Source organism: Corylus avellana, chromosome ca4, assembly GCF_901000735.1.
Source record: "Corylus avellana chromosome ca4, CavTom2PMs-1.0".
NCBI lineage: Eukaryota > Viridiplantae > Streptophyta > Magnoliopsida > Fagales > Betulaceae > Corylus > Corylus avellana.
In genome coordinates, this window is record NC_081544.1 from 32,714,028 (window position 1) to 32,729,204 (window position 15,177).

General features: G+C 34.3%; 3 protein-coding genes across 5 annotated transcripts; 2 read left to right on the top strand and 1 right to left on the bottom strand.

Moving 5' to 3' along the window:
- Nucleotides 1–579: 579 nt before the first annotated feature.
- On the top strand, nt 580–4,972 carry LOC132179695 (2-oxoadipate dioxygenase/decarboxylase, chloroplastic). Its single transcript, XM_059592453.1, has 8 exons — nt 580–1,036; nt 1,776–1,925; nt 2,398–2,613; nt 2,910–3,031; nt 3,235–3,398; nt 3,840–3,994; nt 4,610–4,723; nt 4,769–4,972. The coding sequence occupies exons 1-7, from the start codon at nt 806–808 to the stop codon at nt 4,706–4,708; spliced, it is 1,137 nt and encodes a 378-aa protein (XP_059448436.1). The 5' UTR covers nt 580–805; the 3' UTR covers nt 4,709–4,723; nt 4,769–4,972.
- Nucleotides 4,973–5,857: 885 nt separating this feature from the next.
- On the top strand, nt 5,858–9,868 carry LOC132178608 (vacuolar protein sorting-associated protein 25-like). Of its 3 annotated transcripts, none has more exons than XM_059591068.1 (7): nt 5,858–5,984; nt 6,059–6,161; nt 6,606–6,745; nt 8,141–8,194; nt 8,315–8,406; nt 8,506–8,581; nt 9,540–9,868. In XM_059591068.1, the coding sequence occupies exons 2-7, from the start codon at nt 6,103–6,105 to the stop codon at nt 9,659–9,661; spliced, it is 543 nt and encodes a 180-aa protein (XP_059447051.1). In that variant the 5' UTR covers nt 5,858–5,984; nt 6,059–6,102; the 3' UTR covers nt 9,662–9,868. The 3 variants fall into 3 exon arrangements, with proteins under 3 accessions (XP_059447051.1, XP_059447053.1, XP_059447054.1); XM_059591070.1 differs by having other exon boundaries at nt 6,087–6,161; XM_059591071.1 differs by lacking the exon at nt 5,858–5,984 and having other exon boundaries at nt 5,993–6,161; nt 8,318–8,406.
- Nucleotides 9,869–10,982: 1,114 nt separating this feature from the next.
- On the bottom strand, nt 10,983–14,395 carry LOC132178708 (protein AE7-like). Its single transcript, XM_059591224.1, has 6 exons — nt 14,287–14,395; nt 13,928–14,065; nt 13,073–13,176; nt 12,849–12,948; nt 11,666–11,711; nt 10,983–11,409 (listed from the first exon to the last, which is right to left on the bottom strand). Exons 2-6 carry the CDS (start codon nt 14,054–14,056, stop codon nt 11,309–11,311), a joined length of 480 nt encoding a protein of 159 aa, XP_059447207.1. The 5' UTR covers nt 14,057–14,065; nt 14,287–14,395; the 3' UTR covers nt 10,983–11,308.
- Nucleotides 14,396–15,177: the final 782 nt, after the last annotated feature.

The window sequence follows — 15,177 nt, forward strand, 5'->3', positions numbered from 1 at the left end:
AATAGATGAAAGTTTATGATGTTAAAGTGAAATTTTTTTCTAATTATTATATGTCAATTTATGCATAATTAAATCTATAAAATTTAATTTAGAGAATAAAATAATTCTTCCCCGTTTGACCCGTAATCCAAATAAACAGTCCTTTCAGTTACGCTGTTATGTGTTTTTTTATTAACATCTCTATCCCCTGCTAACGTTCTTATTTATTTATTTCATTTTTTTAATTCAAAAGGATGAAAAGGCAGACAAGTGTAATTTTTCTTTTTGGGAGTGACCATCATGATTTTTACTAATATTCGGTTTAAGCCATAATTACATCTTGAAAATGCAAGTTCAAGCCAATAAAGTTTTTTCTTAATAGCATTTGCTTCAGGCAACTACTATTAGAAACGAATTCGAACACACGATTTGAAAGAAAGGAGAAAATTTAACCCTGCTGCTTTACCAACTCCACTGCCCCTTGCTGCAAGCGTACTTGTTTTATCCTCGTATGGGTCTTTGAACATTTCCAGGTGGGAAGTCAGGACTAAAGAAACAAACGAAATTACGTGGCACCCAAAAAACGAAACTTAACCCTGCTGCCTTCCCAACTCCACTGCCACTTGATGCAAACGTACTTGTTTTATCCTCGTATGGGTCTTTGAACATTTCCAGGTGGGAAGTCAGGACTGAACAAACAAACGAAATTACGTGGCACCCAAAAATAGCAGGCGCTAGAAGGCGTGAAGCTAAGGCAAACAGAACAGAAACAGGGACAGCGTTTGTACATAAGAGTGGCAACTTGTTGGATCAATCGCACAAATCCATGAGAACTTCCACCATGATCTCGTTATGCTACTCATCAACGTTCAAAGCTTTCCCATCATCGCTTTATTCTCTCACCTCCGATTTCTTCCCTCTCCAACCCAAATCCCGCAACTTCGTTTCCCTCAAGGAATCATCATTTCCCGGGAATTCAATCTCCACCAAGCGACGAAGTCTCTGCGTGGTTTCCGGCTCCAAATCGGACAATGGGTTCCAGGAATCTTCCTTTCAGGTGAGATCAAATTTGGATATGCAATTCTATGATTGAAAATGGAAAGTCCGATATTGTTCTTTGTTTTAATTTTTCCCTACTAATGTTTATCCAAAGGGGCTGGATATAATTAGAAAAATTAAATCTCCCTCAACCCTCTGTAAGCCCATGCATGAGAATATGTGAGTAGTAAAATATTCTTAGGGAATGAACTTCATAAAATCAAATTTAAACCAATAAATCAAAATGACAGAAACTATTTATGACATGTTCATCAAATATGATTTATTTCGCTTTCCTTTTTCAAAACAGTTCTTACTTTTTTCTTTGTCTGTAAATTCCTTTACATAATTTTTGAAGAGAAAAATGATAGAAAAGCTAGGTTGAAGAAGTTGACAGTACTTTTTTCTTTCTCAAGATTGGTTTATTGAGTAATTTGATTCTACAATGGACCTTTGGGAGGGAATGATCCAAAATTGTGAAAAAGAGAAGAAAATATACAAAAGATAAAAGATGTCGTTACTTCTTCCTTCTACTTTATGACATTTTCTCATGATTTTTTTTTTTTTTTTAAAAAATAAAAATAAAAATGTTTTGTTGTCTTAGGCAAACTAGCTAGTATCAGTATCTAAATATTGAGAGGCAGGGTAAAAAAAAGAAGAAAACTGTAGTGGGACGGACCTTTGAGAGGGGGGGTTGAGTCCATCCATGGTTAGATGGTATTCTTCCATGTTCAAGTGTGATAATGTCTATGTTGCAGGGAGCTGAATCATTCTTTAGGAGCGTGCTGGCAAGTATGGAAACGGTGTACTTAAACAGGAACCCCACAGCGAAAGCAATCTTGGAGCTTGTTCAGTCTGTGGACGGTGAACAAATTTGCTATGATCATCTTGCATTTAGGACATTTGGGGTATTTTTTGTCTTTAATTTTGCACATTCTGTTAGTCACCAGTCACAAGGTGTTGGTATCCATTTTTAATTATGATATACATATCATGTGTGGTTATTCATCTGATTGCATTTAGATGCCAAATTAAAATTCATGCTATTTGTGAGCTCGTTAAGTATGAGTAATAAATTATTTACTTGTTTGATGCTTCTTAATAGACCCTTAACTATTGAGAACTTTTGAATGATGTCTCTCATCTTCGTATTTATACAAACAACATATTTAAATACGTAAGCATGTGACTGGATTAGGAGAAAATTTACCTAATGCACACTCTCATGCACTTGCACATGCACAATACACACTCATTTACTGAACTTGATCCCAGGTTTTTGCTTTAGCATTGTTGCATTGGGATACCTTTTTTATTTTTTATTTTTTTTTACTTTATGTGTTATAATGTACAAGTTCTCTTTCTTTTGGAACATACTAGGTGAACGGTTATGGTATTGACTCGATGGCTAAATTTTTCCTTGATTTTGGCTATACACCACGGGAGGAGTTGAGGTTTCCTGCTAAGAAATTGAAAGCATTGTGGTTTTCTCCTCCTAGTGTTTCCCTTCTTGATGATGGTAGCGGTGTCAATGGGCCTTTGCCAAGAGTTTTTATCTCAGAGCTTCTTGTAGATCAGATGGGTACACAAACTCAGGTTTGTCCTAGGAACTATTCTTGATGGAGAATAATATGTTATTTGATATTTTCTATTCTGTCTCAAATTCATTGCCATGCCACTGCTTCTCTTATTTGTCTTACTCTTGCACAGTCATGTTGATACTCACCTTTCCAACATCTAATTAGACAAGACTTAGAATTCCATAATGTATTACTTATGTTTGATACCTTCCGTCTTGTGCTCTTTTTCTTTTATATATCCTCACATATTAACTTCTTCATGGTACTTGTATTAGTTACATTGTTGTTCTAACTTTTGGTTTCTGCATTCAGGATATAATTAGGAAATACACTGAAATATCTAGTGGTGGAAATAAGCACGCAGCTCTTGCAAGTGCAATCGGATCTCTAACATGGGGAAAACCCATATATTCTGAATTCCAACAATTGGCAAGGTATTTGTTTCTGTGTGTACACAGCCATGTTTATGTGGACAAATATTTGACCTGATCAGATAGGATCAACAATTGAGCAATATCTTCAGGCATCATATTCTTGGTCAGGACTATGGTTATATGGAAGTACTATAGCATAGTTTATATATTTAGGACTTTAATTTCCATTTTCAAAGGCTTCTGTTTGGTTTCTGGAAACTTAGGGAAAGTGAATATGCTGCATGGACCCTTGTCAATGGGTACGCACTGAACCATGCTACTATTTCGACTCATCGACTAAAATCTCACTTGAGAAATATCAAAAGTCTAAATCAGTTTATTGAAGACAATGGATTCAAGTTGAATTCCGAAGGGGGAGTTCTGAAAGGTTTGTCACCTATTCTCTTTGTGCCTTTTCTTTTTCAGATTCCTAATTTTGCTCCAAAACAAGAGTTATGCAGTGATGTGCTATGGCCATTGTTGAAATTAATAATTGTAAGCTGTTTATTTACACACATGAATCTGTGAGACTTGGCCAAACTTGCATCAAAGAGAGAGAAAAAAAAAAAAAAAAGATTCTGTGATAGTAAACTATGCAGGTCAATGCTGATATCCTTTGTAAAATATGTGATTGGAATCTGGTGTCCCATCTAATCAATTGAATTGAAGCAAAATGCAAGCAACCCTAAATTTTAAATTTATTACGAGCAAATCTCTCAGTTTAATTGAGCTATTATTGAGTTGTTGCTAATGCAACCATAATAAAAGTTCAAGGCTGGAGATGATGAATATATGACTTTTTTTTTTTTATTACTATTGCTGTTACTAGTGAGCCCTGACGGCCTTCTGCAGCAAAGTTCAACTGTAGCAGATTCGGTTTCTTTCCAATTTTCTGACGGCATCACTGATTTAGTTCCCTGTTCATACATTGAGTTTGCTGAACGTTTGGTGCTACCTCAGTATACAAATATACCTGAGAGAGAGGTAACCAATCTTTTGTTTTCTTTTGGAAAATTATTTTGATTTATTCGTTTAAATTTGATTTTATGAGATTGATGACAGAAAAATGAAAAATCTAAGATCAAGTTTGAACTTTAGGCCCTTACTCATTCAGTCCACTGTTCCTCTAAGTAAACCCCTTCTTAGAGCACTAGCAGTCGTTTCTTTTGATTTTCTTAAAGTTTGTGGAAATAGTTTCATTTACCTTTCCCTATACATTAAAATATTATTTCTTTACAAAATATAAGTTCTATTCCTACCCTCCAATTTTTTACAAAATCCCAATACAATCCTCAATAAAAGGCAAAAAGATAAAAGAGAAGAGAAGAAAGAGAAATATTTATATTAAAATAATTTATAGGAAAACCCTTTTGGTTCCCTACATATTGGGTAGTACTATAGCATTTTCAATGTTTATGGAAACTGCTGCATGTGACTTTTGTGTTTTTTTTTTTAGATTTTTCCTATATATATAGGGAATGAAATGGGTTATAGAGTGTCTGTTGATAGTGCTCCATGAATTTGCTAAGTAACCTCCCATGTAGCTTCTTATTTTTTCTTTTTTGCACAACTGCCAACCAATTATCAAATTTTGGATAGGTTAAAGAGTTCCACAGGAGAGATGGATTCGAGGTTGGCAATGCTGACAAGATCTTTGAGAGCACATCCAAGGAGCAGCTGACCAGGAAAGCTGCATGAGATGCAAAACCAACTTCTTTGGCACAATGCTTTTGAGGGAAATAATAAGGATTTGGTAAATCTTGCTGGAGGTTCCATCAAAGGTGGCCTTCGAGTCTGAGATGTTAATGAATACCATATATTTTCCCAAGTTCAAAAGGTTGAATCATGTACCGTTGGTTTGCTTCTGATAATAAGGAGGACAGTAAGTTTGTAAATTGAATGGTTTCCTTTCGAACTGTATAGAGCCTATGTAAGCGCCTATGCAAGGCTTTCGCATCGTCATGGTAAATAGTGAAACATAAACGAATATTAGCACAAAAAATTTGAACATTGCTAACAAAAAAAAAAAAAAAAAAAAAGCATGAACGGTTCAGATTGATTGTTACTGCAAAACGTGTAACCAACCATTGGATCAATGTGGTCAAAGCACACATACTCACTGTATTCAATGGTACTTTTCACTGTCACGTCAGATAATGAACACTTAGAAGTATGCATAACACTTTTCTTAAAGAAATAACACGTAAAGAAAAATCTTGAATTAACACTGAAATGAAAATAAACAAGGATAAGGGCTAATTCAAGGAATTACAATCTCTTGTAGATGAATTTAAATTTATAAGAAGGTGTAAATTTAATTAATGAATTAACATTTTAATTTTAGAAAATTAATAGTTACCTTTATTATTCTCATTTTGTTGGTTCTTTTTATATACAAAATAATTGTTCAAGTTTGGTTTGATACAGTCGGATCTTATTGTAAAAAATTAGAAAGGGAACACCTTCTAAATTATGATCTCTCTTCCTTCAAATTAACCGAAAAATATCCCGTTAGTCATATTGAATGTGTATTTTTGTTTTCTCAAAAAATGAAAAAATTGTTCTCAATGGGTAGTTCAATCAGTTGTGGGCCACGCTTCATAAAACGGAGGTCACTAGTTCGAATCCCCTTTCGCCCTTTCCTTGTGTGGACATTTCAAAAAAAAAAAAAAAAAGACAAAAATACTGCTCAAATATAACTAACTGAATCCTCTTCAGTTTCTCTTTCAATTTTGATACGAGACCTATCTGGGCCTGCAAATTTATGGGTTCTGTGGGCTTTAATTGGGCCCAAAGCTCAAAACATAAAATTTTCTTACGTTTTCCTTCGGTTTCTCAGCACCCAAACGGACATCCTTCCGAGCTTGATCAACCGAACGTTTCAAAAAAAAAAAACGTAGCCCCCACCCCATCAGTAGTAGCTGAGACTCAACCAATCAAAATCGCTCTTACCTTCTCTGCCTTGATTCCTCAGGTATCATTCACTTTCAAGGCACATTGATCCTTCTTCTTTTAATTTTGGCCCTCTTTGAATTTCTTCAATTACAGAGATGCTATTATAGGTCTCCTCTTGTAGTGGAAACCCCATAGAGATGCAGAAATTGGGTGATTTCAAGCTACCTCACTTCTTCAATTACCCACCGTACTTCACGTAATCTTCAGTTCCCATATTGACAATTTAATATAAATAGATTTATTTCTGCCTTTTTTTAATCATTATGTCAATATAATTTGTTTGGCCCTTATTAAATCTGAATATTGGGTAAAAGTATATGCATGGTGCTTTTCTTGCTGATATTGGAGTGGAAGCTACTGGAATTATAGTTTGAGACCTTATGGACAAACTCGTTGCAGGATCACTGGATCAGTATCCAAATTCTAATGTAGTTCAGCTTTGACTAATATAGGAGTTATTTTTAAAACAGTGAGGAAGTAAAAATCTTCTACTGAAATGTAATGTTTCATGAAAATATTTATTCTCTTTCATTGTAAATATTTTTTCCTTGTGGTCTTTCGCTTTTTCATTTTTTATTCTTTTTGTTATTTGGAACATCGTGATTCGATTTAGAACATAACTTTGGTGCATGTTTTTCAGTTTGCAGCCAGTAAGGGACACCCGTGAGAAGCAGGTACAAGTTTGGAAGGAACTCATTCTTGATTACTGTAGAACACAGAAAATATTTGTGATTGGACTGGAAGAAGATTTTCCACTATTTTCAAATCCTGTGATTGAAAGTGAGTTCATCATTCTTGTTAGTTTCTAATTTGGTCATTGAAGCAGCTGAGTCCTAAAAGTGTTTGACGTACTTGTGTTAGTGCCAATAAGCTTTGCTATTGTACATGACCTTTGTAAGTGGCTTAAAGGAAAAAGTTGGGATATATTTTTCTATTATAATTGCAAGAATTGTCCCGACCTAGAAAAGGCGCTAACCACATCTATACTATTATTCCACAATGACTAGTTATAGTTACAATTAGAGCTTCTTAAAATCCTCTTTAAAGTTTAGTTTCATTTAGAAATGAATCAATGTGGAACTTAGCACCCATGTAACACCTTTGTAATCCACCCACCCAATATTTAACTTTTCGAGGTGTCACCATCCCCCACGAAAATACCTAACGTCCTCATCAAGGGTCACGTCACTTTGTAGTGCTCCAATGCCACATGGTATTATTAAGTAATGCTAGCCATATCTGCGTTATTACCCTTGAATGACTAGTCAAAGTCACGACTAGAGCTTTCTAAAATAATTCTCACATAGTAAAGAACTAGTATGAAACTTGGCACCCATGTAATACTTTGGCAATCCACTCACCTGATATGAGACTTAATGTTCAAGATGTCACTAGAATGTCCTTCCTTCTAGGAGACTTGTTAGTAATAGTAGTTGGAGGATCTGGTTCGATTATATCATTGCATCAGTATTACTCAAGAAGTGTAATGCATTTATAAAAGCACCAATGTTGGTGGTCTGGTATATTGGAGGGCTGGAGCAGATAGTTCTTATCCATTTTGGAGCTTTCTTCTCAACTTTCTTTTCCCACCTTGCACTCATTAACAAGTTATTGAGAGGTGTTCCAAATTGAAGATAAAGTCAAATTGGATGATGAGCAGACATAAAAGGGACATTCTTGCATACCGTGATGCTTACAGATTTTCCTTCCTTCAATTCTCCGGGGATTCTATCTTATCAGATGGATTAAGATGCTCAAGCTAGCGTTAGGCATTATATTGGTTGTGTCAGAGGAGATAAGATGGAGGAGAAAAACTGATGGTTGTTGATAGCAAAGTTGTAGTTGATAATTTTTTTTTTTTGATAATTTTTTTTTTTTTGATGAAATTTCAACACAATTCCCAGTAAAAGGCAAAAATTCCGTATGTTCATTATGCTGCATTTATATTATAAAAATAAGAAGAAGAAAATTATGAAATGATGTATGAAAAATTATAAGGTATTGGGTGTAGGAGTACTAAAAAAGTCATCCTTCTTGGTGCAAGACACCCTTTACCAATTAAAAGAAAAAGTCATTTCTAAGTCAAATGATGTCCTGTATTCAGATTTTTCTGTAGTATGTTTTACATGCTTCTTTCGTCAGATATGTATTTAGTATTCTACTGTCATATTGTAGGATCTCTTAGTCATGAAGCCAGGGAAGCATTCATCTCAGCATTAGTTTCAGAAGGTTTGATATGGTATCAACTGCTTTTTTTTTGTTCTTTCCTTTTCTTTTGTGCTCGCTAAAAGCCTGTGCCACAACATTTATAATTGCATAGGTTGTTGATTAGTTGCCATTCTGATGTAGCAGGACGTGCAGAATGGTTGGGTAAAGGACATAGGAAATGTCTAATTCTCTGGCACCGCATTCAGGATTGGGCAGACATTATTTTACGCTTTGTGAGTTAGAAGTTTGATTTTGAGAATCACATTTCACATTTATAGTTAGTAGTTACTTGTCAATTCTTTTGATTTAAATATTCTTGCATATTTGATTAGGTTAAAGATAATGGGTTAGAGGACAGTGTCATAACAGTTGAGGAAATGCGTTCGGGGGTTGAATGTCGAGGAACAGGTAACTTTGATTGTATATACTGTGTAGTTGAAGTAATTTTGGAAATGATACCAGAAACTCAACTCTTTCATGATTATATTGCTGTTGCTACTTAAGTGTTTGAATACATTGAGGAGGATATTTTTTTAATTTTTTTAATTTTTTTAATTTTGTGGGAAGTGAGGGAGAAAATCTTCTTGTTCTATTTTTCTAAAAGAGATTACCGCAAGAGGACGTTGGAGGAGTTTTTTTTTTTTTTTTTTTTTCTTCTTCTACACTCTTTTATCTTTGGACGGTGGCATTTGTATCCCCTTTAGTGCTTAATTTTCATGGTGTATCAATCAGTTTTTTGTCAATAAATAATTTCCTTTTTTCTATCTCTCTCTCTCTCTCTGTCTTAATTGATTTCTTTCAGTATTAAATTATCTTGATTTTTCTTCCTGCTGATGTGCATGTATTTTCTTATGAGTTTATAACGGCTCTGTTTTCAACTTTGATGCAAAGCGATCAGTACAGATATGATTGATTATTCTTAACTAAATTCGTACTGTTTTGCAACGGCTATTTCTAGTGTTTCTTTCTCAATCAACTTACACACATGCTCTTTTATATTCAATTGATAGAATTTCCATGTATTGTGTAGTATAATTGGCATTTTGGATGCTTAATGTTAACTGACATTTCTGCTGAGTGCCCTTACTCTTCTTGTGGACAATGTTGAGTGCATTGGTCTGATTGCTTCTGGTTTAGTGTGGGTCGGAGTTTTGTATATAAACATGTCTTGTATTATGTCCGTATCTAGGAATCATTATATTTATGAGGACCTCTCTCTCTCTCTCTCTATATATATATGTGTGTACACACTTTAGCATGCACACCTTCAGAATACATTTTTGGGCTTATGATTTTGTATAAATTTTGCATGCAAGTTCATACACTTTATGACTAAAATCTCTCTCTTATTCTGTTTATACTTCAGAACTTCATGGGATTGACCGTGCAATACTAATGCGAGCTTTGAGACTACTAGAACAAAAGGGGAAGCTTGCTATATTCAAGGGAACTTCGGCTGATGATGAAGGCGTAAAATTCTCCATGTAATCCTTTCACTTGGTAGTTGGTTCCTTCCGTACGTTATCAAGCAGTGCCGCCTGTTACTGCTGGTCTGTTAAGAGTTTGCAAGTGTTACTGTTGATCAGGTTGAGGTTCTTTGTTCTTTTTTGGGCTCTTGTGAATTGGTGAAGACTAGCTCGTGACGTTTGGTTGTGTTGAATTCAAGCTTGTTAAAAAAATATGTATTTGTATGTCCTCGTTTTGTTATAAGAGAAACCCTATTGCAGACTCAAAGTCAAGGATGAGAATGGGAGCTTAAGATGCCTCTGGTGTGTCCTAGACTCTTAGATAAAGGCTTAAGAGAGGTTGGCTTTTCTCATTACTGATAGATGTCTCAGATTTCATCGATCTTGTGCGAATATGTGGGATTAGTTGGGGGAAAAAGAAGGATGATACGAAGAGGTTTCTTAAGCTTCCCCTCAAGAACCTAGCCCATTTATCCGATTAGCAATATCGCAACTCATTTTGCGTTGGACTCTGATTTTCATATAGACTTGTGCGCTAAACACGTTCCCTCCCACGAAATGCCTTAAAAGCTGCACCATGGCCGCATTGCCGTGGACCACTAAAGCAATCAAAATGAGTCATCTCAAGTGCTGTCGGGACAAAATTCTAGCCGAGTGGTGGAACCATGAGTCCATGACCAAGTCATGCTCTTCAATTACAAATGCAGAAACCTGAAATTTCCACACAACATGAAAGACAAGATAACTCGAACGTGGATACGGAGGGATTTGGATTCTCAGTAATTTATTGTCCAAATGCTAACATCAGATAGTAAATATGAAATAACTTTTATTAGTAAATATGAGAGAACTTTTATGACGCACCAATGTGAGCTGTCTAAAACTTGTTTGGGTGAGTAAACTTTTCATAAAGGCTCTTTCTAACTAAATTCGTAGAAATTCGAATAGTAAAATTGTTAGAAATTTCTATCCGACATGAAGAGCAGAAAAGATATAGCATGAAATTTGTAGCAATAGCATGATTAATTGGAGGAGAAACTCGTAACAAAAATGAAGTGTCCTCGACACTCATTCCAACCTGCCAGGCTTATTCAAATCAAGTAGCCCATGTAGCATAACACATCGTTCTTGAAAGGATGATTTCTAACCTTATCTCTATCGCTGACTTCAACTCCTAAACATCTGAATCCATTAACTTTTTTCGCACATGAGCAAAACTGGATCGATCTAAATATCTCTATGTTGTAGAGAGAGAGAGAGAGAGACCAATCTTCCATCGAACTACAAATAATGCCAAAGTTTCCACTGAAGAATAAGTTTGAATTATTACAATTTCACTCATGATGTTACACACGTAAAATCTTTTATTTCAATAACAATAATAATAATAATAAAATATACTATAAATATCCAATGTTTTCACATTTCTATCTAAGATACCAAAAAACTCTATAAATCAATGTAATGACCTACATTACAAGACTTAAAAAAAAATTATAGGACATTGAAATTATTCTAACTCATATTACACAACAGACATAGCCAAAAAAAAAATGCATGTATGAGATGGGGAAAGAAAATCGTATACTAATCATGGACAGGAGCTGATTCTAGGAAAGGCTCCAACAGACTATTCATCAAACTGCTTTGCATGGACGTACAACATAGTTCATCCATAAGATGGAGCCAGGCATTCACCAACCATATCCAAGAGATTTGGGTTCTCCAGTGCTGCTGCAACCCGTTCTTTATCATTCAATTGTTTGTTAACTGCATATACAACAGAAATACGAAGGACATGAAAATTAGGTCAAACTTTTTATGAGATCGTTCATTGACCAAGAATACTAGAAAAGGTTTTAGCAACTTTTGAAAAATGCATCATTTCTTCATCATCATTGAGGTTGCAGGTTGTACTTTTTCATTCAAGCACTTAATATATTTCTCTCTAGGCAATATTCAAGCAGCTCTTCAAGTTCAAAGTACCACATGTATACTACACTCTAGCCACACAGAGAGAGGGTACCTGCAGCTTCAGATGCATGAGATCCAGGGGCTACCCTTATATCAACCTAGCCAAAATTAAGAAAGAGCTGTAAGAAAAGGAGGTATAACTTGTACACACCATAGGAGCTGCCAAGCACAGTTCAAATTCCAGAGTTTGATTCTCTAAGCAAGCAGGTTTTAAACACACACACACGCACAAAGAGCAACAGAACCATGGTTTACACAAATCATGTTCCAATATGAAACCATAAAGTAACAATTTTTTTAATTTTTTATATAAGTACAAAGTGGAAATTGCATATCACCAGAAAGTAATTGGCCAGTATAAGCATCTTACAGCCTTAAAAAGTGAACCCTCCCCACCATCATGGACTTGTTTATATGCGATTCATTGCATTTTAACTACGCAAGAAGTTGAGTGGTCTAACTTCAATCTCAGTAATGGCGGTAAGCATATGCCTCCTAGGTGGGGTAGGCAGGAAATAGAATTTCCACAAAATTGCCTTTTAGAACGAGCTAAAACTCACCCCTTGTCACTGAAAATGTAAAGTTGCCTATCGATCTCAATCAGGTGCTTGCAGTGGTAGTTGTTTAGATACAGGTAACAGTAATGAATGAAGGCATCGATTATCTAGCTTTGATTGCACTTTTCTTTTCTTTTCTTTTTTTCCCTACGTATGAAAAACATTATGTAGTTGATTCTTTGCATGAAAATTGAAAACTCTATTTCTCTGCCAAACAAAGAGGATTGGAGAGAGAGAGAGAGAATAAGAATTCTGGTTTGTGGTTCTCAAGATATGAACTTACCCAATAATATATATTTCCTGAAGCACCTACATGAACACAGCGATATATGCCAAATGTTTTTAATAAGCAGTTACTGTATTTGTGTCCTTCTATCCACATTAGACTAATATCATTAGTTAAAAAAAAGTAAACATAATTCATCCTAAACTGATTATTGAGATGATTGTAAAATTCTATGCATGCATCCCTTAGCCATATACTCCTTTCTACCTAGGAAGCCATCAATGCATTCAAGGAAAGATAGGCACATTCCGTCAATCTTATGCATTAATCAGCCTGTTTAGAGCAGTGTAAAAAGTAATTGTGAAATCCTCATATTCAATAATACGTTTCACCTATATGATGAATGAACAATGTCATCAACAAAGTTCATGATAAGGAAATAAGGCTGATACCTTGTAACGAGAGGGCAAGCTCCTCAAAAGTTTCACTCGCAAGCAAAGCCCAATAATTGTTGCCATACTACAATGTTCAACTGTGGGAGTAAATGTAACCCTGAAGGGAAGCATCATGATGCATCATGAATAAAAGTTTCATTTTACTCATGTTCGAATGAGAGAACACAATAAAATGAAAATGCATTGCATGAATAAGAATGAGACAGAAGAACTGCGTTTACCTAACATTACTTTGTTTGTCATCTACTTCGATTGCATCTTCTGTTATAACTTTGAGCTCCTCCAAAGAGTATGGGTGCTCTGGGTCTTTTATATCTCTTACATGATTTAAGAATGTTAAGAAAAAAATAGAAAAATACAATTTTCAGTGAGACTGCCTACATAATCAGGCGGAGAACAGAAGTTTTAAGTTCTTTTCCATATAACAAGAGAACATGTATAATCAACGTCAAACACATATTAGAAGCATGATGTTCCGAAGAAAAAGGAACATAAACATATATTTTAATAAGTTCATCATAAAACCAAAGGACTAACACTTCATACGTAATATGTCAAGCACACAATATTACAATGTTTAGGTGATACATGTCATGTAACTAAAATCAAAGTAATTATTTGTTTGCACCTGCATCTCTGTGTGTGGGCATGTGGGGTGGCATGTAAGAGAAATGAGAACCAAATCCCATGTTTGATATATGTCCTAAAAAAAAAGAACTGTTTCATTGATTCACAGAAACTTTGAAGTTTAGTAAATGCACCCTGAAGCTAATACAGAACCAAATGAATTCCCTATCCATTTCATCACATTTTTACGTCAAAAGTAGATGAATGAAACCAAACATGAGCCAAAACAACTCGAAAGCAACAAAAAAAAACACAACCTTAATATGCGAAGTTTCCTCTATTAACTATTAAGTACTAAAAGTACACTGAATAGAAAGAAAGGAAAAAAAAAAAAAAAAAGTGCTAAAAGTACATAAACCAATATAAATAAATAATAACAATTGAAACCCAAAAACAAAAAGTGAAAAGAAAAAAAAAAAAAAAAACGAGCATAAGTCAAGGGAAAGGATATCAAAAACTTCTTGTTGGTCAATGGGTTCCACGGCGTATTCATCCGCATAATCACTCGGCTCGCTTCGAGCTCGACGCTCTTTCTTCTCGTAAACGATTGGGTTCGCGTTTATTAATTCAGAAACCATTTCTACCTACTAAAAATTAAATAAAATATATAAATGATTCATTTAACGAAACAAATTAAATTCCTAAATAGAATTCAATTTCTAAATCTATCATACTAAGATTACGTACCCAGAAATTCAAGGGACAAAATTACTTAACTTCGAGGTATGCCCAATTAAAACTCGGGCTTCTTATCATTTCAGAGGAAACAAGGGTTACAAAAAAGAGATAGAAAGAGAACAAAACTAACCACTTCGATTGTTGTTATTCTTCCTCTTGTTTTTCTCTTCCTCGTCTCGGAGTGCCTTGGTGATGTGTTTGGTAAAGAGACTATTGTAGTTGGTTTTTACTTGAATAGCAGCAAGAAAGAGACTACTGTGATATTAAATGTGAAATTATATTGAATGTTTTGTGTGAGGACAATAAAAAAAGTTATTTAGTAATCATTTTGAAAATATAACCCTTTTTTTTTTTTTCAGCAATGCAAACAAGGGAGAGTAGAAGTAGGATGAAACCGCTAAGTACTTTTGAAGATGGTTATGAAAAATCCTTAACCGTCTAGGTTGGTTACCATTTGCGGGTTTAAGTTTTTAAAAAATCACTAACAACTAACCGCCTTATATATAAATGTGTGCATGAAACGAAGTTGTTTTCGTGTTTAAATATATATAAAAATTTAGAAAGAATGTAGTAGGGTATTATTATATTACCAGATAAAAGATGTCATTTTGTTTTTTTTGTTTTTTTTTTTTTTCTTTAAATTGAATTTTTTAATTTTTATTTAAAAAATGATTATTAAGGTCATTAACCGCTAACTGCATAAGCGGTTAAGGAAGGCGATTAATAAATTTTACTAACGGTCTTTTTACCCCTAAGTAAAAGTCTACTTTTTTGGAAAAACATAACTTTTCGAGGACTTGTCAAGAGAACATTACAAAGAGGTCTTTGTTTGTAAAAGGCCTAATTAAGTCCCATTTTTTTTTAATTTTCTAATATATTTATTTTTTATTATTATTTAAATAAAATATTAATAATTTTTTTTTTAATCTTCCATACAAAAAAAATCAGAATTTAAAGAGAAGAGACATATCTTAAATATAGTTTGCTTAGAACATATATGATATATGATCTCTTAATTGTA

Coding starts and splice junctions, on each gene's coding strand:
- LOC132178608 (XM_059591068.1), top strand. CDS start 6,103: ATGCAGAAATTGGGTGATTTCAAGCTACCTCACTTCTTCAATTACCCA. Junction 6,162..6,605: donor AATTACCCACCGTACTTCAC/GTAATCTTCAGT, acceptor CATGTTTTTCAG/TTTGCAGCCAGTAAGGGACA. Junction 6,746..8,140: donor TTCAAATCCTGTGATTGAAA/GTGAGTTCATCA, acceptor GTCATATTGTAG/GATCTCTTAGTCATGAAGCC.
- LOC132178708 (XM_059591224.1), bottom strand. CDS start 14,056: ATGGTTTCTGAATTAATAAACGCGAACCCAATCGTTTACGAGAAGAAA. Junction 13,177..13,927: donor ACCAACAAGAAGTTTTTGAT/ATCCTTTCCCTT, acceptor ACATTCTTAAAT/CATGTAAGAGATATAAAAGA. Junction 12,949..13,072: donor GACAAACAAAGTAATGTTAG/GTAAACGCAGTT, acceptor GCTTCCCTTCAG/GGTTACATTTACTCCCACAG.
- LOC132179695 (XM_059592453.1), top strand. CDS start 806: ATGAGAACTTCCACCATGATCTCGTTATGCTACTCATCAACGTTCAAA. Junction 3,032..3,234: donor GAATTCCAACAATTGGCAAG/GTATTTGTTTCT, acceptor CTGGAAACTTAG/GGAAAGTGAATATGCTGCAT. Junction 3,399..3,839: donor CGAAGGGGGAGTTCTGAAAG/GTTTGTCACCTA, acceptor TGCTGTTACTAG/TGAGCCCTGACGGCCTTCTG.